Source organism: Hibiscus syriacus, unplaced genomic scaffold (genome assembly GCF_006381635.1).
Source record: "Hibiscus syriacus cultivar Baekdansim isolate YM2019G1 unplaced genomic scaffold, ASM638163v2 tig00004111_pilon, whole genome shotgun sequence".
Taxonomy (NCBI): domain Eukaryota; kingdom Viridiplantae; phylum Streptophyta; class Magnoliopsida; order Malvales; family Malvaceae; genus Hibiscus; species Hibiscus syriacus.
The window spans coordinates 729,809-756,647 of NW_024062000.1; the positions used below are offsets into that span (position 1 = coordinate 729,809).

At 33.7% G+C, this 26,839-nt stretch overlaps 1 protein-coding gene and 2 pseudogenes across 1 annotated transcript; all 3 read right to left on the reverse strand.

The window, feature by feature from the left end:
• Positions 1–464: 464 nt before the first annotated feature.
• On the reverse strand, positions 465–6,007 carry LOC120190680 (annotated as a pseudogene).
• Positions 6,008–10,183: 4,176 nt separating this feature from the next.
• LOC120191447 lies at positions 10,184–16,833 on the reverse strand (annotated as a pseudogene).
• Positions 16,834–18,297: 1,464 nt separating this feature from the next.
• LOC120190688 (vacuolar protein sorting-associated protein 2 homolog 2-like) lies at positions 18,298–26,505 on the reverse strand. The gene is made up of 17 exons (XM_039193743.1): positions 26,418–26,505; positions 26,268–26,312; positions 26,030–26,115; positions 25,464–25,568; positions 25,287–25,358; positions 25,053–25,124; positions 24,769–24,885; positions 24,618–24,667; positions 24,484–24,537; positions 22,083–22,100; positions 21,934–21,995; positions 21,023–21,136; positions 20,508–20,618; positions 19,917–20,029; positions 18,931–19,011; positions 18,764–18,817; positions 18,298–18,647 (listed from the first exon to the last, which is right to left on the reverse strand). Exons 1-17 carry the CDS (start codon positions 26,452–26,454, stop codon positions 18,606–18,608), a joined length of 1,233 nt encoding a protein of 410 aa, XP_039049674.1. The 5' UTR covers positions 26,455–26,505; the 3' UTR covers positions 18,298–18,605.
• Between the last annotated feature and the right edge of the window lie 334 nt (positions 26,506–26,839).

The following is a 26,839-nucleotide window of genomic DNA, read 5'->3' on the forward strand; positions in this document are numbered from 1 at the left end:
TTGTTAGAAATACGTTTCTATGTTAAAAAATATATTACAAATGTGTAACATTTTAAATTTAAAATGTTTTAAAACCATTATAAATGATTATTGATTGCGTTTGATAATCTAATGGACTGGTTTTTCTGTTGGCTGACTGTCGTGGCATCGTGGCCCTTTGTGATGTCCAAATCGGGAGATATGGATTGGTAGGCAAACACACTACAGTAATTACATGCAATTGTAATGTCAAATAATACATATTGAATATTATAAAGCTGAAAGTTGCAGGTTAAGAGCTAAAGACACATTCAAAAGGGGGAAAAAGAAGTTAAAGAGAAACATATGGTGGGAGCTTGTTATTCAACCATTGTAATAAAAAGGAAAGACAGCAACTCTTCCTTTTCAATTAAAGAATAAATTAAAATAAAAGATTTTAGGATTCAATAACATTACATCAAACTATGGAAAATTCTAAATATTTGTTACACATTAAGGAAGAAGAAGAAAATGTAGTTCAATGACGTGCAGTTAGACGGATGGGGGAGGGCATTAGCAGGTGTTGGCATCATATGGCACACAATCTTTTCCTTGGGATTGACCAACTCCCATTGAAACCTTTTGACAAAGTTATGGACGAAAGTGAGAATAACGAGGCGAGCATATTCTTTGCCGGGACACATCCGAGGCCCGCCTCCGAATGGAACAAAAACAAATGGTGGGAGCTTGTTTCCTTCATCGTACCTGGATGGTTGGAATTCCTCTGGTTTTGGAAAGTAGACTGGGTTCATGTTTGTTGTGCTCACTGTCCAATATATCTGCATACACATTTGTATACATTATTCCTTCAAGGCGGAATTTACAAAAACAAAAGGCTAAAGAAGAATTTACCTTCCAGCCTTTGGGAACAGTGTAACCAGCATAAGTAAAATCAGTTAGAGCGAGTCTGAAAGTTCCTTGAAGTGCCTTGAAGTGGAGGTGTGAGTCTCATCACGTCGTACACCACATTCCATGAATACTTCATTTTCTGTATGTCATCCCATTCCAACCCCTGCCCTGCCTTTTTCCCTCTTTCCACTTCTAATTGTTCTGTTTTTCATTTTAGGGAATTTAAATAAGTAATCGTCTAGTCTAGTCTAAGTAACATCTTATCCAATCCACTGTGTGATTACCTGCTAGAATTTTGGCATAAATATCAGGCCTTTCACCCACGTACTTCAAGAAGAAAATCATAGCAGTAGCCACCGTGCTGTATCCGGCAACCAGCAATCCCATAATCTTATCGGCTATCTCAGCCTGTGCCATGAATTTCCCGTCCTCAGGGCCGGCCCAATACATGTGTCAGATGGGCGACGGCCTAGGGCAACATATAGGGGCATCAGTTTCGCTAAGTTCCCTGTAGCCACAAAGGTAATTTCAGGTATTGTTGCGCCTTTATACTCATCCCTAAATCAACGCAGACGGGTCCCTCCGAGAAGAATCCGACTGAAAACGACGTAAAAGCGTCGAGCCCCGGCCCAGGCGTGGCCACCGGCTCGTCTCTCGGACTGTACTCGTCGAAGCAGTTCGAGCTCACCGCTCAAAACGTGGACCTGATTCTGGAGGATGTGAGGCTTTAATTGATCTTCGATGGTGGAAACGTCGACGTTTTGTCCGTCGAAGACGGCGACGTCTCTCTCAAACTCCTGGTCACTATTTTTTATCTTCGTTTCATGATTTAATTATCCATGTGCTTTTGGCTAATGTAGAGTTGATCGAGTTTCAGGAGCATGTGAGAGCTGCCCTAGCTCAACAACTACCATGAAAATGGAGATCGAAAGGGTTTTGAAAGAAAATTTTGGGGATGCAGTCAAGGAAATCTGGCAAGTGTACGACGATGTAGTGAAGGAAACAACCGTCGAGGTGAATTTTCTATCCCAAACTTGAGATTCGTCGAAAATAACAAAACAAAGATTATTCATCTAAATTGAAATTTGTTTGGAATTCGCGAGTAAACAGGCAGTGAATCGTCATCTTGATATACTGAGACCAACTATCAAGAATTACGGTGGGAGCGTTGAAGTATTTTCCATTGATGGCGGGGAATGCGTTGTGAACTACACAGGTCCCGAATCGATTGGATCGGGAATCAAAGCCGCCCTTAAAGAGAAGTTCCCAGATATCACCAATATTTTATTAACCTCATAAAGCTTTACTCTTTATATCAGAAGCTGAAAAGTTTTGATCTTTTTATGTGCGTTCTTGCCTATATTCATATTTCACTTCCTGTTAAATGACAATTTGATTGTTCCATGTTGGTTGCGCTTGGTAGGGCTTGATAGTGTAGATGCTCGTTTTGTCCGGGCTTATAGCAGATTAAACAATTTGAATCGAGCCCAACATGATTATCTAACCCAACCCGTGCTTAGTTGGATTATGCCAATAAGACATGCAGTTTTGAGCAGGAAAAGAGGGGGAACAGTTTATAGAGAGTGGGGGTCGGTTTGGATTGGCAATACACGATCATCACATACACAATAAGGGGTGAGAACAAAAGATAGGGGGTTACACAGAAAAAAAAAAGAAAGAAAAAACGAGTAAGGGATTACAGAGAGAACGCAAGGGAAAGAGGGGAATTTGTAAAAGTTTCTGGTTAAACATTTGGAAAGCAATAAAAAGAAACTTTTTTTTTTCTCTCCTGATTTCACTCTCACGATCGCAAGGATATCAATCATTCATAAAAGGGCAGTAGCATTCTTTCAAGCAAAGGCAACAAAAAAAAAACAACAAGCATTAATAAGGAGGTATTTCATTTTATTTTGTTTATTTTTAGTAACTATTCGTATAAGTGGTATTTATTTAGGAAGAAAATAAAGGTAAGGAAGATAGAAATAAACAGTTAGATTTACCTCTGATTCTGTTTTGATTGATTGTCGATGTCGTTGCTGCGTCGAGGTTGGGTTTCTGTCCCGTTTGGTTCGTTTTTCTTTGGTGTTTAGGGGGCGAAGCTCTCGGATTCGTGGTCTGAGATCGGTTCAACACCGAGTCATGTTGGTTTCGTACGTTTTGAAATCTTGTTTAGACTAGAAGCAAAACCAGAAGAAACGTTAAAAGAAAGGTTCAGCTTAGCTTATCTCGCCGGTTTAGGTCTTCATCGGAGTCCATAGGTGGTGTCGGTCGGTCGTTTTGGTTGGGGTTTAGAGAAGAAGGAGGCGTTTAGGCTCATTAGGTCGGTTCAAGGTGCTTCATCGCTGGTGACAACCACGGTGTTTGTCGGGAAGGTGAATCGTGCCCATATAGGGCTTTAGGATTATCACAGAGGGTCGAGAGGAAGAGAGTGAGAGAGCTTCAAAGTTTTCAATTGGAGAAGAAGATAAGAGAGGGGTCTGAGAATGAGATGTGAAACGGCGCTGGGGGGTTGAGTCAAACAGAAAGAATGCTTAGTCTTTAGGATTAAATCTTAGGTTTTAATTAACATGGATAAAGCGACGTCGTTTAGCTGTTTAGAGTACCCATTTCTCGTGTGGGTTATCCACAGCGTGAGCCATTCAACTTTCAAGGTTATACATTCTGGTCCTAAAGCCGAATCTTTTATGTTTTAATTTTGTCTTCTTATTTCATGAACATTTGAATTTAGTCATGGATGCTAGTATATTTATTTTCCGTTTACTTATGCATTTGGCTCGTAATTCTTTTCATGTTATATCTTAGTGATTGAATATAATCTTTTCTGTTTTTTTTTTAATTTAGTTATACATTGTTTCGTTCATTTCATTTTAGTCACTAAATCGGAATTTCCATGTTTTTAATTTGATTTTCATATTTGTAAGTGTTTCGTTTTTAGTCATCAGTTTATGTTATTTTTTTTTTGTTTGTTTTCGCATTTAGCATGTAATTTCGGTTAATTGGTGTTTTAGTCTTTAAGTCTAATATGTTGTTTTTAAATTTGATCTTTGTATTTCATGCTTATTTAATTTTAGTCATAAATATTAAAACATATGCATGGTTTATGATTATTAATTAAAACATATGTATATAATTTTTTTTGCATGTCACGTTGTATGTTATTTTTTAATTTTGTATAATTGATTTTTGGTATGACATACTTTTTTCACAAATTGCATGATAGCCTCATTTGCATAACTGGACATATTACATAATTGGATTAAGGGTAATACCCTTTTAATTTAAAATTGTTTTAAGTGGGCATTCATAACTGATTTTAGGTCCGCTTTTAATGATTTTAAAATAAAAGTGTATCCTGAAAGTGAAACAAAAAAAATTGATTCGTCACCTAAAATTTGGGAACGAGAGAAAAAGAAATGTTCGTTTATTTAAATATATCGAGAAAATGTTGTTATATCTTTAAGATCTGGTCTCGATATTTGTAAATAATCGAACATTCTTTATCTTTCTAAAACGACTTGGTAATTTTAATTTAATTTGTTTGAGTGCTTTTGAATGTTTTTAAATTTACGTCATTGTTTTATGGGATCAAAAATCAAATTAAGTTCGAATTTGTAAAGTTCAATGCAAAGACATTAATTAATCGACTAGGTACCAATTTAAGGCGTTGTAGGGTGCTAATCCTTCCCTACACGTAACCGACTCCCGAACTCGGATTTTGGTAACACATACCTTAATTTGTTGTTTTAATTAAAATTAATTTTTATTTAAAATAACAAACATTTTTGGGTTCCCAATCACGATTAATATTGGTGGCGATTCTTCGAACCGTATTTTTCGATCGTAAAGGAAATTCAATATTTTCGAAACGAGAGGTCTTTTAAATCACATTTGTTTTTAAATTAAAAAGAGATAATTAAGAATTAATGTGGTTTTTAAAATCTCACATTTTTTCACCTTTTAAAAAAAAATCGTTTCGACAGATAAGATTACTTGTCAAGCTTTCTTCCGGGTCTTTTGTAACTTTTAGCTAATTTTTTTATGAGTTAAAACATAAGCAACACGTTGAAAGATATTTTGTCTACTTATGACCTCTTTCATGGAATATCTTCTCCATACTTGGTTGATGGCAATTGCAATAAGGTTTGAATCTTACAATGGACTTATCTGAATGGATTTCTATTTTGGTTTGTAATGGCTGAGTGTTTATTTTGAGTTTATTGGTTTGTAATGGCTGAATGTTTATTTTGAGTCTACCCTTATAGCGAACAACAATTTTTTTCGGATAGGGGCATAAAATTATTATATCACACCTATCATACGACAAAGTACGTCTTGCATGGCCGCTCCCGCCAAAAAAAATGGCAGCTTTCTTCTCCGTAATAACTTGTTTAAGCTCCCGCCGGATCGCCTTCGCCGCCTTGTTTGCTTTGTAAAAACCTGTCCCCGGGAAATCCAAAGGCAGCGAATGCATCCCCACGGTTATGTCGTCGAAGTGGTTAAAGAGCCGAGAGATACGCTCGGGTTCGTCGATGCCTAGGAATAAACGACACGCCAGTGTTAACGTTAACGTCTTTGAAAGCGTAAAGGCCTTCACTTCGTCTCTGTTTTCCCAGTATTTCTCCATTTGCTGCTGCGTTATGGCGTCCATCTTGTCCAAATACCTCACCAGCGCTTCGGGTTTCAAGAATCCCGGCGAACGAAACACTTTCGTCTCTTCTTCTCGGGCGATTTGAACCGGTACGGATGTGGACTGGTAAGATCGGAATAGTTTCTGGGTCGTTTGAGGACGGAAAGCGGTGAAGAGCTTTTGTTCATTGGAGAACAAGAACCTGTGTCCTTCAGGACCGCATATGACGGCAGTTTCTTTACCCATAATCTTTGTTTTGAAAATATTTGGAGAATATTTTCTCATCCGAGAAAGCACGGAATTTTCCGGGTTTCCAAACATGAACTCTAGAGTTTCACCCATGATTGAGCATCGAAGCTTCCCGGTGGAAGCTCTTGGCGTTACTAGATCTGGGTTTGGCTCTGAGTGCAGATGTGGCAACGAAAATAACAAAGAGTATGAGAAGAAGAATAGGTGCAACAAGAGAAGACAACTCCATCTCCATTTCCATGGCGGTTTTTAGCTTACAAGTTGTGTTTTGAGAACCAAGAGTGGGAAATTTAATAAATGCATCAATTAATTGTTAAATAGCAACCTTTTGCCTAGAATGCTTTTAATTTAGGTGAAGATGATGAGACGTCAACTCTAGATTTGGTAATGAAACTCTAAGTCCCAAGTAATTTTCCACTAAAACCCCCAGAGTTCATCTCAATGACCTAAAAACATTGAATTCCAATCAGCTGTAATCTAGAGTGTAATTAGTAATTGGATTTGCTAAGAGAATTCATGTTATATTCTAAGAAATTATTGTATATTCACTGATAGATTATAAATATTCTTTATGAGAAAAAATAATCATGTATATATTAAACCTTTCTAATTTAACCTAAAATCATAGTTTAATTACATTATTTAAGTGGCACGTAACTAAAACAAAGGGATAACTTTTAAATTATTATAGATATTTACGTCTTTTTCATGTAATAAATAAATAGATAATTGAGAAGCAAAAATAAATGACGGTGTAAATTATATAATATTATATACCGGTTTTTTGCAGTTATCTTCCCTGTAATTTCCATTGGTCCAAATTTCACAAACTAAATAATTTTTAATTATTAATTCAATTGTACACAACAATTGTTTACGATTATAGCCTGTACTTAATTTAAGAAGGAAAATTCTATAAGTACTAAACACCACTATTAATTTAGTTCACAAGATACTCAAATTATAATTATAAATTAGTTAAAATGTTAAAAAAAAATTAATTACTTTATTTTTTCATAATAGTTTTCGATAAATTATACCACTGACCACCTAACTATCATCCCATTTCATTTTGATCACTATTTTTGAAATTTTATCAACCATGTCATCCAACTATTTAAATGCATTCAATCAAGTCATTTGTCGTTAACATTTAACGAAAGTGTTGACGTGACAGTTAATAAAATTAGTATAGTTACATATTTGATCTTCAATATTTATAAATTTTGTTAATTTGGTCATAATTTTAATTCAATTTAATAAATTCAATCTTCAATTAGGTGGTGACACATGTCACTACCAAATTGAAGGATGTTTTATTAATTTAATTTATTTTATTTTATTTTATATACCATAAGGTGGTGATGATCAGCAAAACACAGTAAAATATAATATGCTCTTAGAGAATCAAACTAATGAGTAAGAGCATCACAAGGCACGCTTGAACAACCGAGCTACACCCCTCACTTAGTAATATTTTACAACATTTTATATATTTGGTTTCCAACCGAAGATCATATGAAAACAAATTGACAGGAAAATAAATGAATAGGGGAAATTAAACTTAGGTCTCATGAGATGATTGGGTGAGTTTTTACCACTGAACCAACAATTAATTTTGTCTCATATCTTACAACATATTTTATTTACCACGAAAACAATAAAATGAATTAAACCTTAATTTTTTTAGAGAATACTTAAGTACCAAAATTATTTAAGCAAGTGATTTATAAATGTATATACATTTTAAAATATAGTTAATATATGATTTAAAATAATAATAATTTTAATATTTTAAAGTAAAATTCAATATGTATAAAAATAAATTTAATATTTTTAAAATGAAATTGAAATTAGAAAAATCAATTTCACCAAATTCAAATTCTAAACTATTTTCTTTTATATATAATTAAAGAATAATTTTAATTCTTTTAACAAAATTAATAATCTTTATATATATTTTTTCTTTATATTTAATCATTAATTAAAATTATTAATTATTTTGAAAATTTAATTTAATGATTATGTATAAAGAATAAATATAGTTTAAAAATATAAAAACCAAAATTTTATTTTTTTTAAAAAAATCAATTTAATGATTATATAATATTGTAAATTTTAATCAAATACGTTAGTTTCGCTTTTTTTTTCCTCTGCCATTAGTTATAACAACTTACATATAATTTTTTTTAAACAATTACCTAGTGAAAGGCTTAGTCTAGTGGTTCAGGTGTGTTATAAGTCATTGGTTTGATCCCCTTAGAAGTAGATTATATTTTACTGTGTTTTGCTTATTAAATAAGGTGGTGACATGTGTCACTACTTGATTGAATACAGAATAAAATAAATTAAATAATTAAAATTAATAAAATATTTTTTAATCTTGTAGTGACATGTGTCACCACCTAATTGAAGATTAAATTTATTAAATTGAATTAAAATTATGACCAAATTGATAGAATTTATAAATATTGAGGATCAAATATGTAATTATATAAATTTTATTAACTAGGACATCAGAACTTCCGTTAAATGTTAACGAAAAGTCACTTGATTGAATTCATTTAAATAGTTAGATGACCTGATTGACAAAATTTCAAAAATGATGGTCAAAATGAAAAAGGGGCAATTGTTAGGTGGGCAGTAGTATAATTTACCCAAAATATGGAAAATAATGTAATTAATTAAATAATTTACGTTTAGATTTAACTAATTTATAATTATACGTTGAGTCCTTTATAATTTTAAATTTTTATAAATTAAATTAATGGTGTTCATCGTTAGTAGTACTCAACGGTATTCGGCGAGCAAGGCAGACTGATCCATTTAAGAAACACTTGGTTCCATTTTTTAACTCTCTGAAGCTCATGCTATTACTCATGGCTTGAGGTTGGCTTCCACACTCGATTATCCTCACATCATTGTCGAGAGCGATGCATCCTCACCCAAATTTCTCTATGCTAGAAAAGAAAATTTCGGTGATCGGAGTTAACAAAAATGATAAGTGAATAAGAAGACAATTATATCCTCAGACTTCACAAAACAAAACGATAAAGAGGAAAGGGGAATAAGAAATGATATACAAAGCTTTTCATTAAAATTCCGCAAGTCCAAGTAATTGGCTATTTATAGCTCAGATACAAAGAGCAAATTTACGACAACCTATAACAAAAACCCTAATTGACTTAACCACAAGTAGAAGATACAAAAGCAGGCTTAGAATGACTTGATACAGAGGTAGCAAATATTCTCTAGTGACACGTGTCGCCATCTAATTAGAGATTAAATTTATATTTTAATTGAATTAAATTATGATCAAATCGATAGAATGTATAAATATTGAGGACCAGATATGAAATTATTCAAGTTTTTTAACTGTCACATCACCTAAAAGTTAACTGTCAGTGGCTTAATTGAAATATTTAAATAGTTAGGTGGTCTGATTGACGAAATCTAAATATATATGGTCAAAATGAAAGGGAAATAATTGAGTGGCCATTCACGTAATTTACCCTTTCAAATAATATGATCGCACTTTATACTAAGTTCGATATTCAAGTTGCAATATCAATAATAACTTTTTTTTATCCCAAATCAGGAATTTCTTAAATTAAAAAACACTATTGTTAGGTATTGAAAAAGACCACAACCTTAAGAAAGTGTTTAGTTTTTGTTCTTTTAGGTCATTGACTAAATTTTTTCTATTTCAGAAAATCCACTTGGTCGATAAATTAAAAGGAAATTAATAAAATCTCATAAAAATATATTAATTAGTCAATAGTTAAACAATGCCCAACGAAACCAAAATAAAACTACAAGTTAAACTCTGCAGAGGCTGCACGTGCAAACGCCAACGTATGTGATCATTTCTCACTATCTCCTCCATCGTGGATCTAAAAATTCAAAAATAATTAAAAAAAAACCGAGTATGTAAATTTTCTTATTTTTCCTCCTTTCCTTAACACAAAATTAATTTTTATAATTTTCGAAAATCGATGGAGATACACTTACTCCTCTAAGGGGCTTAGAACATCCATCCACCCTTGATATATATGCATGCATACATGCTAAATTGCAAATATAACACTTGTAGTTTATATGTGCTTGTGTACACACATAGATTATTATTCAATTTGGTGTTACGTGAAACAGAGTTACAAGACAGGAAGCTTTCCAGGAAATGATCGAGGCTGGTTGGTCTCAAACCAGATTATGAACTTGATATTCATAACTTATGACTGAACCAACATGAATAACTACTATTTAGTAGAAATGTCAACATGAATTTACCAGATATTGGCCATTGAGGAATTTTGAATCATTATTTTAATTATTATTATCATTTGGGAGTTTTCAATCCAAAATTTAAGCTAACCAAAATAAAGAAAGAAAAGTGAACGCAAGAGAGTATTTAGTAGTAAAAGGGCATGTATTTAAGGTTGCTAAAATTCTGCAGCTTGTAGTATCTATGATAAGTTAGTGGCATTAACAATGGGGGACTCTCAGCACATTGGCAATCACAATGCCTGCTTGTGCCCGACCCAGTCACTAGATCAGCAATTTGAAAGAATCGGTGTGGTATCCAATAATCAAAGCTAAATAACTACTCCTCATCAGAATCAACTACCTTTATTTTCGGAATATGCTGATCACCGACATGTTTTATGGATCTCCTCCATCAATTTTTCATATGCCACTCGGCGTTCGGCACTTTGTGCATCGCTGCAGAGTACCCTATGCGTTATTTTTAACTCTTCGAGACTTGCCTTCTTGAAAAGTCCTTCTAGAACTACCTCTATTTCTTCATCAACAGAGTGTTGACTGAGATCATCATGATATTGCTGTCTCAAATCAACACCAAAAACTTTCGCTTTTGATTCGCCTACCGAGCAACTAAGTCTAAGTGATTAAGAAATAAATAACCAATTTCAGATATCACAACTAAAACTGATTAAGAAGAACACCAGTGCTATTGTTTTATTAGAAAAGTGCATGCTTGCATGAGTGTATGCTCTATGCGTACTTCCCATATTATCCGTCTCTTGTAGAGTGTTGAATACAACAGCTATATTACCAACATGGGGCATGTTTGATTTTACTAAGTTTTCCATATATTTTGAGGATTCTTGAAGGATCATATCTTCACACTCATGTTGGAATGAGTTGAGCACAAGTATTCCAAGAGAAATGAAGAGTAAGGACTTATAAAAGACATTTCTGTTTATGATCGTCGTCATATTTGCTAAAGCCATATTCCATATCATGATAAGAACCATACGGATCATATTTGATCATCCAAGGCATTTTAATCCAGATATATGTTAGCTAAGAAAATGTTTCAAGTTTATAAAGGCAGTGATACCTGAACTATTGGTGGTGAGAGAAATCCAAACATCTCGAGCCCATTGATGCACTGCAGAGATTGCAAAGGAAGCAGTCCACTTTCCCCCAGGTTTCTCCTCCTAAGAATTTCTTGATTTAATTGCTGCAGCACCATTTGCCAACATTTGTCTGCCGACATGTTTGAGAAGGTTATGGTGGGGCAGACTTCTAAAGTAACCTGAAATAGAAAATAACAGATATGAAACTCAGTGGCACGTATCCACTGACAAATCATGGTTGTTTGTAAGCTTATGTGTCAAAGAAACCTCTCTCTGGTTTTATTTTTTCCGTCTCTCATTTTCCCTTTTTGGGTTCTGTACTCTCCACCTAGATCGATTGCTGCAGTGTTACAGGCAAATCTTTATACCGAAATTAGTATACAAACAAGAGGTAATCTTACCTTAAATAGAGGACCAAGGAGCCCAATATCTAATACTTCAGAAATGTAACTAGAAATCTCTGTTGGGTTGAGCACATAAGAGTACTTGACACGGCTTCTAAAACCTGTAAAAGTGAAGCATGCATGCAAACTTGTAAAATGCTTCTACCAGAAGGAAAGAAACTTTGCATTTAAATAGTAAGAAACTGGATTTAATTCCCCACTCTAACTTACCTTTCGGGAATATGGCCTGGTTAGTGCACCATAGTTTTCCAGATATGACAGACCCAAAATTTAAAGGTTCAACAGAAGGATTCAACAACGGAGGACCTTGGACAGCTGTAGATGCAATTACATCTGAGTTGTTGACAGTTTCTGCCCTCAGCAAGGTATTTGATTGTCCTGCACTGATATGAGGAAACTGAAGTTCCACGCCAAACAATTTCTTGCCCTCAAAGCCACAAGAATCCTTATGACTCGTTGAAATTGAATGCTGATACTTGTTGGAATATTCTCTAGAAATTGAAGAGCTACAATCACTTTTGAGTCTCTTTACAACAGGTTCGTTTACTTCATCAAATCCACAAATTTTCTCTGGCAAAAATGTCTCAATGTCAGCAACACTGTTGTTATTGAGCTATCAGAATCACAGGACTCCCTTGCAGGGTAATCAGATATAATATCAAGAAGTCAATGCAGGTGTCCTGCTCCAAGTTCGTTTTGTTTTCTGTGACAACAACTCCAACATTTAAGTCATTGTTATGACTATCCACGGTGACATGGGAGGCTTTCAATTTAGGCTGGCATTCTGACAGCACTTCTGAAGAAAATTGACCATATGAGCAAGGAGTATTAATATCCACCTTTTCTTCCACTCTCGAGGAACAAGAGAAACTTTCCCTTAGTTGAGCAGGCTTAGTTTTTAATACCTCATTATCCTGAACCAAGTTAGTCCCATTAGCATCATTAGCATCATCATCATTATCAGAAACCAGCCCAAGATCTCTGGATGCCCATAGTTTGACAGCATCTAATCCTCCCTCCAGGTCTTTGACTAGCATTTGCAGTTCATCAACAGTATAGCGAAGGAGGACAAATTTGTCTTCATCTTGGCATGAGCAGAAATTCTTTAAATGTTTCAGACAAGCAAATCGTTTGGGAGAGCATTTGCAGCTGCAAGCAGATAGATGCAAGTCATAGAAACAAGAGAAACATTCCCTCTCACTTTCCAAATCAAAGTCTTTTTCCATCTTTCGTACGGGCATATGAGGTGGAAGGCAATTTACTCTTTCCTCTTCCATCTGCTTTCTCATCTGTTAATAGTTATATACATATATTAGTGCACATAATGACATAAGTTTTTCGCTTTTCATGTGAATATTTATCATTTAGACAAGTTGTTTTAGAGGGAGAAGGAGAAGACTCTACCCTAACAGCCTTTGTAAGCATCCCGTCCTTCCCACAGACACGTTTCCACCTCAAGTTTCCAGGAGTTTCTTTTCCAAATACATATAACTCCCTGAGAGCTTGGATGGCTTGCTGAGCTGATCCTAAGAGCAGCTTGTCATGGGACAGTGATGTCTTATGATGCTGCTCACTGTAGAGCTCAACTGCAAGCTGGCCATTTTCTAGCCAATCAACGGGAGCAACATTCACTGCCTCTGCACAGTTGAAGCCACAATTAAATCCAGCATGATACGCCCTTGGAAAGGTAAGAACAAACTCCCCAGGGTATTGTATGACTCGATAGACTGGTACACCTTCGGCTTTCAGAATTGAAGGAGAGACTTGTGTAACCTGTGAATCATAAATTTCATGCATGTAATAAGCTAGTGAAACATTTAACATCTGCAAAAAATAAATGAAACGAAAGAAAATCAAGTGTCAAAGATATCGAAAATCCCTTCACGAGCTTTAGTTCAGAAATTTTGAGTAGAGACGATGTAATGGGAATACTTGTTCTCTGTCATCCATTCAATGAGAAGACAAATATGGCTCCAAGAAGCAACAAAAAGTGTAAAAATATGCAAAAGCAAATAAATAAAAAGCAGCGAAATGCATTTTCCGGTCGATAAAATACAATAAAGAATAAAAGTAAAAACAAATAAACTTCTCACCAATTCATTGAGTAAATCAGGTTGTTCTTCAAACAAATCGGCAGATGCTTTCTCATTGCAGCCTCCAAAGATGTAGCATGGTTCCCAGGCACTCCATACCATATTTTTGGATTACCGAAGTGCATATAGTTTAGTGAATACAGATGGTGGTCCTCAACATGCTGCTTGAACAATAATACAGTAAAAATGAGAAAAGAATAAAAAACTAAGGAATGAATCACTATTCAAACTATCAAAAAAATCTACAGTTTTTAAAGTAAAATTATTTTTGCATGTTCATAAGAACAGAATGGTTTTCCAAAATTCAGACGTAAAACACGAGAATAGAAATCATAATTCAAGTTAGTGAGCATGTTTCTAGTATAAGATTGCATTGCAAAAGATGTAAATTTATAGTTACTTGCAACTAAGCAACCCTAGATCATCCTACAACTACAACAATAGAGCACCATACTGCCAGACAAGTTCAAAACTGAGTTTATAACTTAAGAGAAGCGTGTTGTACATTTTGAAAAAAAGATACATCTTAAGTCAATTTAATCATTTGATCTAATAGGAACCCAATTCTAGCAGTTTTTATGCCTTACCCAACAAAATGACGAGAAGCACATCCCCACATAGAGCCATGGTACTAGAACTCCAGATATATCACATCCTTCAAAAGATAATACCGAACCTTGAAGGCGAGGAAAATTATTTAGGCTCCAACCTGACATTTCATATTTATCTGCATCATTTCCAGTTGATATAGATGATGCCTTAGGAAAGCCACTGCCAAATGTTCCTGTTTCCAAGTCATCTCTGTAATATACCTGCAATATGAAAATAAACTCCAGTAAAAGTAAACAGATGTTCCACGGATGAAATCTTATAAAAGACAGGAGCAATGAGATGAAAAAACTCCTCACCTCAACCTCATCTTTTGGCTGCTCAACTATCCTCCAGTATTCACCTTCAATATCTCCCAAGAAGGTTCCCATTTCCCGCATCCAATCATACCTGGCTTTAATTCCTCACTACAGTCCTTTCGAAAGTATGTCTCCTTAAAATCATCTGCATATCTCTGGAATTCTTCAAGAGAAAAGTCTGATCCTGAATTAAATCAATACTTCTCATCAGTCTCAGAAGTAACAATAGATTCAGAACTAGAATTGGCACGTCTTCTAGAGACTCCCATTCTAGAATGCCTTCCCCGTTTCCGTTTTCCGCTTCTATTTTTCTTTCTCATTGGCTCCCTATTTTGAAGTAAATCAACCTGCTGAATTCTTGTTGAAAATTTAGCATGTTCCCATATATCTCTCTCTTTAAGTGGACAAGGTGGTCTCCAAGAAGGTGGTGGAACGATCCGACATATACCGGATGATACAGCTTCAGCACGAATTTTTTCTATGTAGGCAAGTGTGTCTTCAAACTCCTAGTATATTAGAACATCATAAACTCTAAGTACTTTTCTCATAAAGAAATTTTGGCGTCATATATTTACTCTTACAAGATAAAATTACCTCAACGGTTGGATAAAACACTGGAGCATCATCAATGTCAGGCCGGCATGCTTCATCTGGATCCCATCTTGCTGACACCTAAAACATAGCATCAATGATCTCATTCATCAAGCTACAGAATTTAGGAACATATAGCTAGTTGATTTTCAGATGGTTTCACACTAAAAATGTAACCCAATGTGGACCACTTAAATAAAGATAATTATCTTTCTGGTTGCAAAAGTGTGAGTCTCAACAAAAGACTTCTGCCAAAACATTTATAATTGCGGTACTTCAGATATCATGTGAAAATCTTCCTTCACTAACTGTCAAAATACATATACTGAGACTAAAATTACATATGGCTGCTATTTAAACATATGCAGGAACCCTAGATTCTTCTTGGATTCAAAATGCCTGCATTTAGATGTTGTCTTTCTACCAAAAACAGAAAAGTCATTATGGCCAAGCTGTTGCAAGGAGTACAACATATATGTTAACACAAAGGTGTTGTGCATTAACTTACTTTTCGATGACGAGGACTTCCCGAGGACTCGATATTATTATCTCTTTTCATGGAAAGTTGTGAAGAATGATCCTGCAATCCATCTCTTGTTAGGAATTCACATAATCTGGTTTGCCTGAACCAGGCATTCTAAAATTACGCACATAAATAACGGTATCATATTGCAAAAGACAAGATATGACCCATTTAAACAATATCTTTGTGCATGGATATTCAAATTCAAATGCATAAAAATATCCATACATCATGCATGCATTTCTGGAAACAGGGAAGATAAGCATATCACATGAAAAACAATAGTCTCAGTACAATTCCTTCAATCTACAGTTCTACACAAGCATCATACATCACCTACCAGCATATAGAACATATCAAAAACGGAATATCACCCAATTTTAGCACTCTTTAAATCTCACACTCAGCGGTAGGTACTTGATTAAGTTGATCACAGGCAATTGCAAAAAGCTGCTTTAAACCAAGTTAAGAAAGATATCAAGACATCAAGTTAAGGACTCCTAACAAAAGTTCCATGATATTTGATCTTTGACCATGCCTTGCTCTATAGGTATGAATGGCCACTGCCACTGGTAAGCTGTGATCTATACCTTTACTCAACCATGAAAAAAAAATTCTTAATAACTTATACTACTTGCCCCCACTCCCAATGCATTACTAGGGATTTAAAAACCATAATTCTTTCGAGTGATAGGATTATGAATTCTCAGAGAAGATTTCATATATACATAAGCAATACCATCCAACAATTGAAACAATAAGAAGAATCCATGTCAGAAATTGAAAACTAATACGATAGTTAAATAAGAAAATGAAATCTCAAGAACAATGCTTTCCTAGGGCTCTGAATGTGAACAGATTTTGTAAATTAATTCCGTCTTTTTAAAACAAAATACTGAAATTTAATCAACATTGATCATGAAATCAGGTTTTAATTAGCTATTCAATGAGCAAAAATCAGAACTTTCTGAGACAAAAAGCCAAAAAAATCATGTGAAAGACCCATATTCCTCATAAACAGATCTGCGCAATTAAATAGGGAGTCAAATATATAAAATAAATAAAAGACAGAGAGAATCTAACCTCTTTCATAGGACAATTTGCCGCTACTTTCAACTGTTCCATTCAATTTGGAACGATAAAATAATGAAAAGAGTAAATAATAAAAGAACAATTTGCTGTAAAATTGTTGTGTTTTATTTCTCTGTAGAGAAACAAAATCTTGCGGAGTAGGAAAGAGTTTGTGGTTTGAGTTGGGTAAACAAATCAAACCCAGATCACATTCGTTTTTAATTTATACGTAAACACCGCTTTGAAGTTTTGTAGTTCAATTCCATGAAGGAGACGTTTTAAAAAAAACTTTTAATTTCAGGATAAATAAAAATATTCTTTGCTTGCGAAAATTATTAAGTAAAAAAGTCTCATTTTTATTATAATCCAATAGATATTGACTTGGTAAACTGTTTGGAAAGATAATAATGATAATAATAGTAATAATATTAGTTTTCTTTTAATATATATTAGAAAAAATATAGAGAGGTAGAAACAGTATGAGATTAGGAATATTAATGGGATGAATTTCTGATCTTGTGAAAATAAAATAAAAGTTAAAATTTTTCATAGTTGATGAGATATGTGTGGATATGGAAAGTTTAAGGAGCGGTATTCTAACGACTAATACTCTAATTTAAGATTAAAAATAAGTGATTTTGGGTGTAATAAAAAATATGATAAAGATTATAATATTTTAGGTTTTACGTAACTTAAAATGTTATATTTTTCGTAATATTTTTGTTTGTAATCGAAAATATTATCTTTTTCGTAACATTTTAGGTTCAATCGAAAATGATAGTAAAATTATAGTAATTTAGGTGACGCTCAACTTAAAATATTATGGTTTTTATCATAATTTCGATTGTGCCTCAAAAGTATCATTTTTTTAACCTTAGATTAGACTGCCACACAGCATAACTTCTCGCATAAATATGATTTTTTTACTGTGTTACATGTATTGATTGATTTTTAAAATTTATGCAATTGTACTATACTTGAAGACATCTATCATGTATTTGAAATATTGTTTGTATTTAGATATTATATAAAAAAATTATTTTTTTGAATTTCTTTAATTCATGGAGTCAAGGGCGGAATGAGGATGAAATATGGGAGAGGCCAAGTTGCTTATTTTTTAAATTAACTAGGTTCTAAAAGGTAATTAAACCACAAAAATAATATGATAATGATTTTAATGTTAGAAAAGATTATATTATGGAGGAAATTGGATCGAAGAGCAGAAATAAAGAATAGAAACACAGAGCCGGCAGACAACTAACTAGTACAGTTTGCATGCCTTGGATAACTGTCTACTTTTTGGATTTGGATTCAATTTTTACGATTGTTTATCAGTTAATTGTTTTGTATAGAGGAATGCAGTGAGTTAGAATATTTTAATTGTATTAAATATCACATCTTTAAGGAATGGCCATTACTTCATAAATCAATAGACTTTTTAATCATAAACCCAAACATCAATGATCATTGGTGTATGATAATAAAACCCCACCGAACCAAATTAGCTATTCAAAGTTTTTTAACATATCTTTCCTCGAACAATCTAAATCACATATTTTCTCAATTTAAATAACACTCATCAGTGCAATACAACACACGTCTTCACTTTCCAAAATCCAGTGTTAAATGACACTCCCATGGATGACCAAACCCCACAGGATGGCCGAATTCCGATCCAGTTTTTCAACATCACCATCTCCTCGTGCACAAAATATACAATACACATTTTCCCTACCTCATACTTGACTAAATTAAATGTTAACTGCCCTTCCATTTTCAACATCTATACGTATACTACTACATTATTCACAACTAGATTCCAGGCTCAAAACACGTTTGTTGGCATTCAACTCAAATAAATGGGGTAATCGAACTCAAAATTCTCATCAAATCATTTTCTTTCCGTTGTCACGCCAACCACAATGTTGCTCACCTGCGATTCGATATCATAATTTTATCAGCCCTGCACCCCACCATTTACGATTTCTATATATTAAAGTTCAAGAAAACAAAAAGCACAATATATTGAAGAATTATAACTATAATTACCAATTTTCCACTCTCGTCGACTGACATGGGATTCTCAACCACAACTGTTTGGCTCTGTAAATTGCGGCATTGAATGTAAAACGGTTAGATTTGGTAAAAGGTTTATTAGCTCAAAATATCCACTATATCAAATAACAGGACAATAATAAGAAACTTAAAAAACCTACAGATGAAGTAGATGGCATAGTCCCAGTGGAAGCTATTTGATTAGGTCGGTTACCGGAAAATGGAACCCTCGCATTGCCCATCTGAAAGATAGATGATAAATATAGAGTGAAAATAGGTAAACCTCCAAAGATTTTTTAGACAGAAATGTATACACTGTATATCCCATAATGGTGCTCTTAAGTATTGATTTCATGAATATATGAGAGAACAAGCACTTGAATTTCTGATTAAACCTCAGCAAACTTCCTGAGTATTCATAACCTTAGTAGTATAGACCGGGGGATTTCGACACCATGAAAATAGTAAAAAGTTCAAAATATTGCCTTCGAAACAGTTTTAACCATGTCACTTGGGAGTGTGACTCGCATACATTTATGTACCTGAAACAGATAATAAAATGCCAAATTAAAGGGTGCCAACAAGCATTGCCCTTTCCATTCAGAATCTCAAAGCCTGCTTGAGGAAAGAGATGATTCTATATCCATGGCATGGTGACAGCACAGAGTGTCAAGAAAGGAGATGAGATAAAGAAAGAATCAGGAAGTTGGAGAGTAAGGTTAAGTTTGAGAGGTAATCCCCAAAGGTCGAATTTGCTCAGAAAAACAGAAGACCCAAAAAGAATATGATTATTTTTGTGCATCATTTGGGCAAAGAGCTTGCAGCAACCACACACAAACCAGATAATGGAGATATTCAGAACTAGAACAAATACAATAGGGAACTATTGCTAAAGATTTTAAAGATGTTTTAAAAGTGAAACTTGCATCAAAAGCCTTTGTCAAAATATGCTCTTAACAAATACAATATGATTATTTTAAAGATTTTATAGAATGATTACTATCAAGCAAACTATGAATTCATATGGCCCCCATTTAGCCTCTTGTGGCCGGATTGTAAGTAAATCTACAAATCTCTTCAAATTATAAGATATTTCATAAGCTGGTAATAGACTAATGAAATGTTAAATCAATTCAATCATACTTACCCCAACATTGGTAACATATTGACAGACGGCACATTTGACAGATGGAGCTCCAGATGGATACATTAATGTTGTCCGGCAGTGCCCGCAATTGATGTGAGCAATCTGGTTTGATGCTTTTTCCATAGTCATGAGATCCAAGAAAGAAGAAAGTCAGAAAACAAGCCAGGGACAAGAGGACAAAGAAATAAACACAGAATATATAGATAAACAACTAACAACCAAGACAACCAAGAAACATCAAGAAGACAGTGTAGAAGCATATGAGGATCTTTGACTAGCCAAAGTAGTTCTACTAAAATAAGGTTCAATGAAGATTAAAATGGTAACAGAAGATATCCATGAGGAACATAAAAATATAAGAATACAAGACAACAAGGCCCCCCTCATTTTTTTTTCTTTTTGGTCAAACTGAACCACACTCCTTGTACTTGTGTACGGAGCAGAAGAAGTTGAAGTAAGAAATATTCAACCAAAAGCATTAAGTTTGACTCAAAACCCAAAATGAGTTTCCTTTCTTCTTTAGTAGCAACAATTCAGCAGTTCCTAACATTGCAGCCAAAAATATACATTACATACAAAAAATTATTATACCTGGTGCAAGGTTAATGGTGTGACAGCAAGAACATCTTACACTTGTTCCTCCACGTGCATACATTAGCAATGTTCGACAGCCTCCACATATGAGTTGAGTCGTTTCCATTCCTGCAGGATTAATGTAACGGGTTATCAAACCAAAAGATTCTTATCAGATATATTTAACTCATTCGTTAACATATCTGAATAAGAGGATGTTAGTCGCCACCCCAGACTAATGTTATGTATCCTTGCTGTAATTAATCCTCTTGTTTATGTAGAACAATTCTATAATCTAGATAAGAAAACCACCATTATTAGAATTACCAGAGTCTTAGAGCATATGTTAACAAGGGAAATATTTTCCAATGCCACTAAGTAAGAAGTAGAACGTAGCAAAAATTCACCAATTTTATGAAGTAGATATCTTTTGAGTTTCAACTAATAATAATCATGTCAATGATACTGATAACTTCGGAAAACTATCTCATGGTTTTATATCTGCAAGCATGGTGAATAAGAAATTAAGTTACCAGGGGGAGGAACTTGTGTAACCGTATTGCATATTGCACAGCAAACATTTGTAGCTCCTCTGGGATATAGAAGAATGCTCCTACACCCGCTGCAAACAAGTTGGTTCTGCATATCTGCACTCATTGAAACAAACCATGTAAAGATACTTTTCTAAATCTCATTATAACATTAATAGCCATTTAAATTTGGTAATAATGGTTTAGAGATTCAAACAAAGCAGGTGGTAGCAAAATCTTATACAGTAACCCAATTCAGTCTCGATAAAGCAACAGGGCCTCAAGAGGTAAAAATCCTCCAAAACATTCAAAATTACCAAAGTTACAAGGTAACAAGGTGCCAGACTAGTTAACAATAGCGTTCTATGTTGACCAGACTTTTCATTTTATCTAAATAAATGAATCTCTAAGTAAATGAACAAATTGGAAAAATTAAGCATAATCATATCCGACACTTTCTCCCGAGTCGGCGTAACATAGCTGTCATGTATAAGCAACTAAATGAGAGTTCTATCTCAAAGTAAAGCATTAGATACACTGAAATCAAATGCGTTAACATTCACAATAAAACAACAACGAAAATTGATGATTCAAAATTCCAAAATCCGAGAAAGAAAACAAACTAGTAGTACATAATATATAGTGTTTTTAACCACCTTTTCCATTAAAAAAAAAGCCTTTTAATCAGATTCTAGCAACATCTCAGAACAAATTAACACTTCTCTTTCCCTAAAACCCCTAGCCAATAAAATTTACAGGAGATAGGGAAACATCCTTAATTTAAACTTGAAATTAAATTTACAAAGAGAAAAATAAGTTTTCCAGGTACGGAAGATCTAATTCGAAAACAAATATACTACTGGTGGACAGATATAAAATCAAAATTAACCCCCGAAATGATAATAAAGAAATACCCGATTTCCCCTCCTTCAACAAAGAACCGATCGAGAAGCAATTTAATTGACAGTCAAAGTTCCTGTCAAGCAAATTACACAAAAAGTCGTAAATAAGACGTGGATCAGGGGAAAAAAGAAAAGGAAATGAACAAGGAGGTTCAATTTACCTCGAATGAAACGTGAATTACTGAATTTGAAGAAGAAGAATGTTGTTAAGAGAAAATATGTAAGGTGTTGTATTCCAAATACGATGAGATCCGCGTAAATTAGGAATCCTTTAATAACGTTATTTTGGGTCAAACCATAGAATCGAGTTTCTTCAATCTTTTTTTTTTTTTTGGGATAGATGAGGAGATTTCGTTGAAATTTGGCTTCTTACGTAGAATAAATGAATGATTGTTTGTCGTTGGGATTTGGCCGATACTGAATATAAAATTTGGAAAGAAATTTTCAAACGGCCTAATCGTCCGATTTGGAAAATAAAAATAAAAATTAGTTACTAATTTAAAAATCAAAATTATTTATTTTAGATTATTTTTATTTTATTAGAAATAACATCTAGCTTAGTTGGTAGAGCACAAGGTTCTTAATCTTGAGGTTATGGGATCGAGTCTCACGGAGCATTTCATAATTCGAAGTCTCCTACGAAGCTGTTCCCCTTATCCCATTACATATGGAATAAGGGTTTGCTAATTTTTAATTTTCTTTTATTAAAGGGGAAGATAAAAGTATTAATTTGTATTTAAGTATAGCTAAAAAGGCACATGAAGCTATGCACTTTTGAAAAAAAAGTGAAAAAAAGTTAATGTAGTCATCGTATTTTTTTTTCATCTAATATGATCCTCTAACTCAGAAAATAAATCTAATGTGTCCCTTTGATTAATCTTTTCTATCATTAACCGTTACAGTACTGACGTAGCAATTCACGATGTTGACCTAGCCGTTCATGGTGGCCGACGATATAACATATGGGCTAAATTGGTTTTTTGATAATGTTCGAGGGCCAAATTAAGTTTTCTAAAAATGTTTAGGGCTTACTTAATTCTTTTAAAAATAAAAAAAAATGTTTTAAAATTTAAATATAAAAATATAAAAATATTTTAAAATAAAAAATAAAAATATTAAAAATAAAAATTAAATTACTAAAAAGTAAGTATATATATTAAAAACACTAAAACTATTATTAAAAAATTAAACTTTTTAATTTATATCATAAACTATAAAATGATCATTCATAAATTATTAAAAAATAAAAAAAATATTTTTAAAAAGATATATATCATAAGCTATAAAATGATAATTTGTATGTTTCGACTAATCCAAATTTTGTAAGTCCTGATTAATCAGTAAAAATATTTTTTATAAGTGTTGATGATATGGCTATATGTTACATGTATATATTAATATATCTTTTTAAAAATATTTTAATTTTTTTAATAATTTATAAGTTATATTTTATAATTTATTATACATATTTATTTTTTTAGTAGTACTTTTAGCATTTTTAATATATATTTTTAAATTTTTAATGATTTATTTTTATTTTTAGTATTTTTATATTTTTTTTGAATATTTGAGTAATTTTTATTTAAAATTTAAAATATTTTTTCAAAAGTACAAAGAGCCCAAGTGACTTTTTTACCTTAAATATATCGCTACATGTTATTATTTTCTATAAGATAATCAGTTTTAAAGAAGTTAAAGAGTTTGTCCAATCATAATTAGGTCTTGGATATGTATCACGAAGTCGTGTGATCTTAGCGGTAAAAGAATTATTGATATTTCTTGAGGTTCGGGTTCGAGTATCGACAATGCCAGGGATACAAGCGAGCAATCAAATGGTTGAGAGTTATCTTTGAATAGATACTAACTTATACTAGATTAATAATAAAAAAATATTGAATATTATGTAATATAAAAGGTTCTTTACTACTTACTTAGGTTATAAATTGTTTATCGAAATGATAATTTTCATTGAAATTCAAAAAAAATATAATGGTGAATGTGCATTTGTATATACGACATTCTAACTTAAGAAAGATACGACACTTAATGTCCAAACAATCTCATCTTTATTGAGATGAAGTGTCAAATATACGTAAATATCTCTAATTAATCATGTTTTCTATGAATTTTAATAAAATAGTACCTATAATAGATATCTTTTTAATGTTTAATTTTTAAAATGATGAGTTATGTGTGAAAATTCCATCTAATCGTCCCTTTTTCTTTTTTCCTTCTCTCTAGGACTTACATAACTTTTTTTTTTCTTTTGTTGCCTTCTCGTTCAAAGACTTTGTCTTGACTAGTTTGGACCGAACCGATGTTTGTCAACCCAACAAACATTACCTTGAATAAATTGATTCGATTTTTCTATTTGCTGCATATAGGACAATTGAATATAAAATTTGGTTTCAAAAGAATACAAAGGATTAGCATAAATTGTAGTAATTTAGATAATATAGATATTCAGTTTCAAAGTAATTATAACAGATCCCGCCATATTACAGTTCTGTTCTTCATATATCATAGAATTTACATTCATTTTACTTCCTTTGTCATCAAAGTCGTCGTAAACTGGCCAATCTCTTCTCGAGATCATCAACATCAGTTGGTTCGACCCTGCACCAAATCACCGTATTTGTCAATGCTTTGATCGAGTTAGACATCTCTGTTTTTGCTTACATATGCGACATGCATACCTGGCGTTAACATTATTTGATGCAATCCGACCCTTTGGAGCTGAAGACAGCTGCTAAAACAACGGAGGGGTGAGGGGGGAGGTTTAAGCATTTATCGATGCATCCTCGCGGTTCGAGAAAGTTTTGATAAGATGAATTTCAAGAATCTAACCTGAGAAGCAATATCCACACCGATCTCATCGAGCACCTGATTGGTGAGCTCCTCTGTTTCCTCTTCGGCCTCGTCTTTATCTAAAGTTTCGTCAATAGCTTCCGACATCATCTCTATCTGCAAAAAGAACACGATACTTGGTGATAAAACACTCTAGCAGGAGCTAAGCGAATCGATCCTTGCACTGAGGACTAAATGAATCCATGCCGTGTTCACAAGACTCGGTTATTAGTCTACACTGGATCACGTTCTAGTTATTATAAAGCAGAAGATAAGAAGAGTACCGTCATATCCATTTGTGCCGACTGCTTTTGAAATTCTTTAATTACTTTCGCTTGCTTCGCAGGAGCCATTTGCTGCAAAAAAGACAGAATATCCGATTGTGGAGAGTAACAAGTTGCAAAGAGTCATCGCGGAAGAAACCATGCAAGTGTAATGATTTCCATGTCAAAAGGACTTCACAGTTAATAACGGACAACGTAAAACATTTACCAAAGCAAGGTTTGAAGTACACATACCTTGTTCATTGCCACCATTGCCTTAGTTGCTCCTTTCATTCCGGTAGATATTGAGGTACTGGCATACAGTGCCTGTGAACAGTAAACACTCAAAATAAAACATTGAGGGACTGGCATACAACAAACTTTAATCGTTCCAGCAACCAAGGAGGCAAGGATTTATTATAGAAACTCAACCTGCGTATGAGTTGTGACGCCTCTGATTTGGGCACGACTCCCTTGCAAATTAGTTATCTGTTGACGCAACCGTACAAGTTGGCGAGCTAAAATTCGAGTAGCAGCCTGAGAAACAAGTAAAGGAGAGCTGAGGGTTTGGGGTTTTAAGGGCATCACTTGAGCAAACTCCAATGGCTGAGTTCTTGATAATCACGACAGATCATCCTTGTTATACAATCAAATTCCATAACCATACGATGAGCTGTTTATGGATCCTTTTCACGATTTGACATTACAGAATGGTATGCTTCAATTAACAAGGTGTGCATTTATTCAGCCTAAATAATCAAAAAATCTTCTAGGTTGGAAAAATCGTTAAGCTTTACAACCTCATTATCGACATTACAAAAGATTGAAGTAAAAAAAACGGGAATATAAACAGCCTTGATAGATTGATGAACTTCATCAAACACTTCATCGAGTAAACTTATTTTCCCTTTTTTCAACTAAATTGCAGCTCATAAAGACATGGCTTTAGAAACATCAATAGCACATTTTTTCGAAACCAATCAAGAATTAAAACTTGCCTCGTTTCCGGTTTTGGCGGTCTTCTTGATCTCTGCCACCAATTTCTTTTCCTCCAGTTGAAGAGAGGCAATCTCCCGTTCGACGCCTAAATAAGAATACATTTAGTCAAATTTCAGCTCCAACGAATGGAGAGTGAACAAACTTCAGTCAAAATTCAAAGACGCAGATGCCAAATCTACATTCATTAGAGAAAAATGAAGAGTTCGAGCAATGTAAGTACAAAAAACGAACATATACCACGAGTTGCAACCGCCATTTCTCTTTTGCTCGACCGCAAAGCATCTGGATTTTTTTTAAAAAAAGGCAAAATATTGTGTAAAGTGTAAACATAGAAATGTAACTTTCAGAGTTAGCAGAGAAAGTAATGAATGGGTGGATCTGAAATACCTTTGGGAGATTCTTTCTTCTTGAAGATTTTCAACATGATATCAACTGAACTGCTTTGCCCTTCAAAATCAAACAAACAAACGGGTAAGAAGAACCCTAAGAATCAAATTAGTAGTAATGAGAGGGCAGAAATAAGAAAAACCCTTAGAATGGGGAAACACGAATGAAAGATAGTGTCACGTGAAAATGGTCTAAGGCTTCGAGGAGCGTGCCACTGCTGTGCGCCACTTCTACTCTCCAACGGTAAGCCTTATAGTGGCCCTCGCACACCACTGAACTAGCCGTTACAATTTTCAAAGGTTCAGGTTTGATTTCTATTTTTTTATTTCATTGGATAACAATAATATTATCCTATGGAATAGTTTAGTTTACGGAATCACAAAAGGCTCACAGTTGACAAAGTCATACTCCAATCTTTTTTT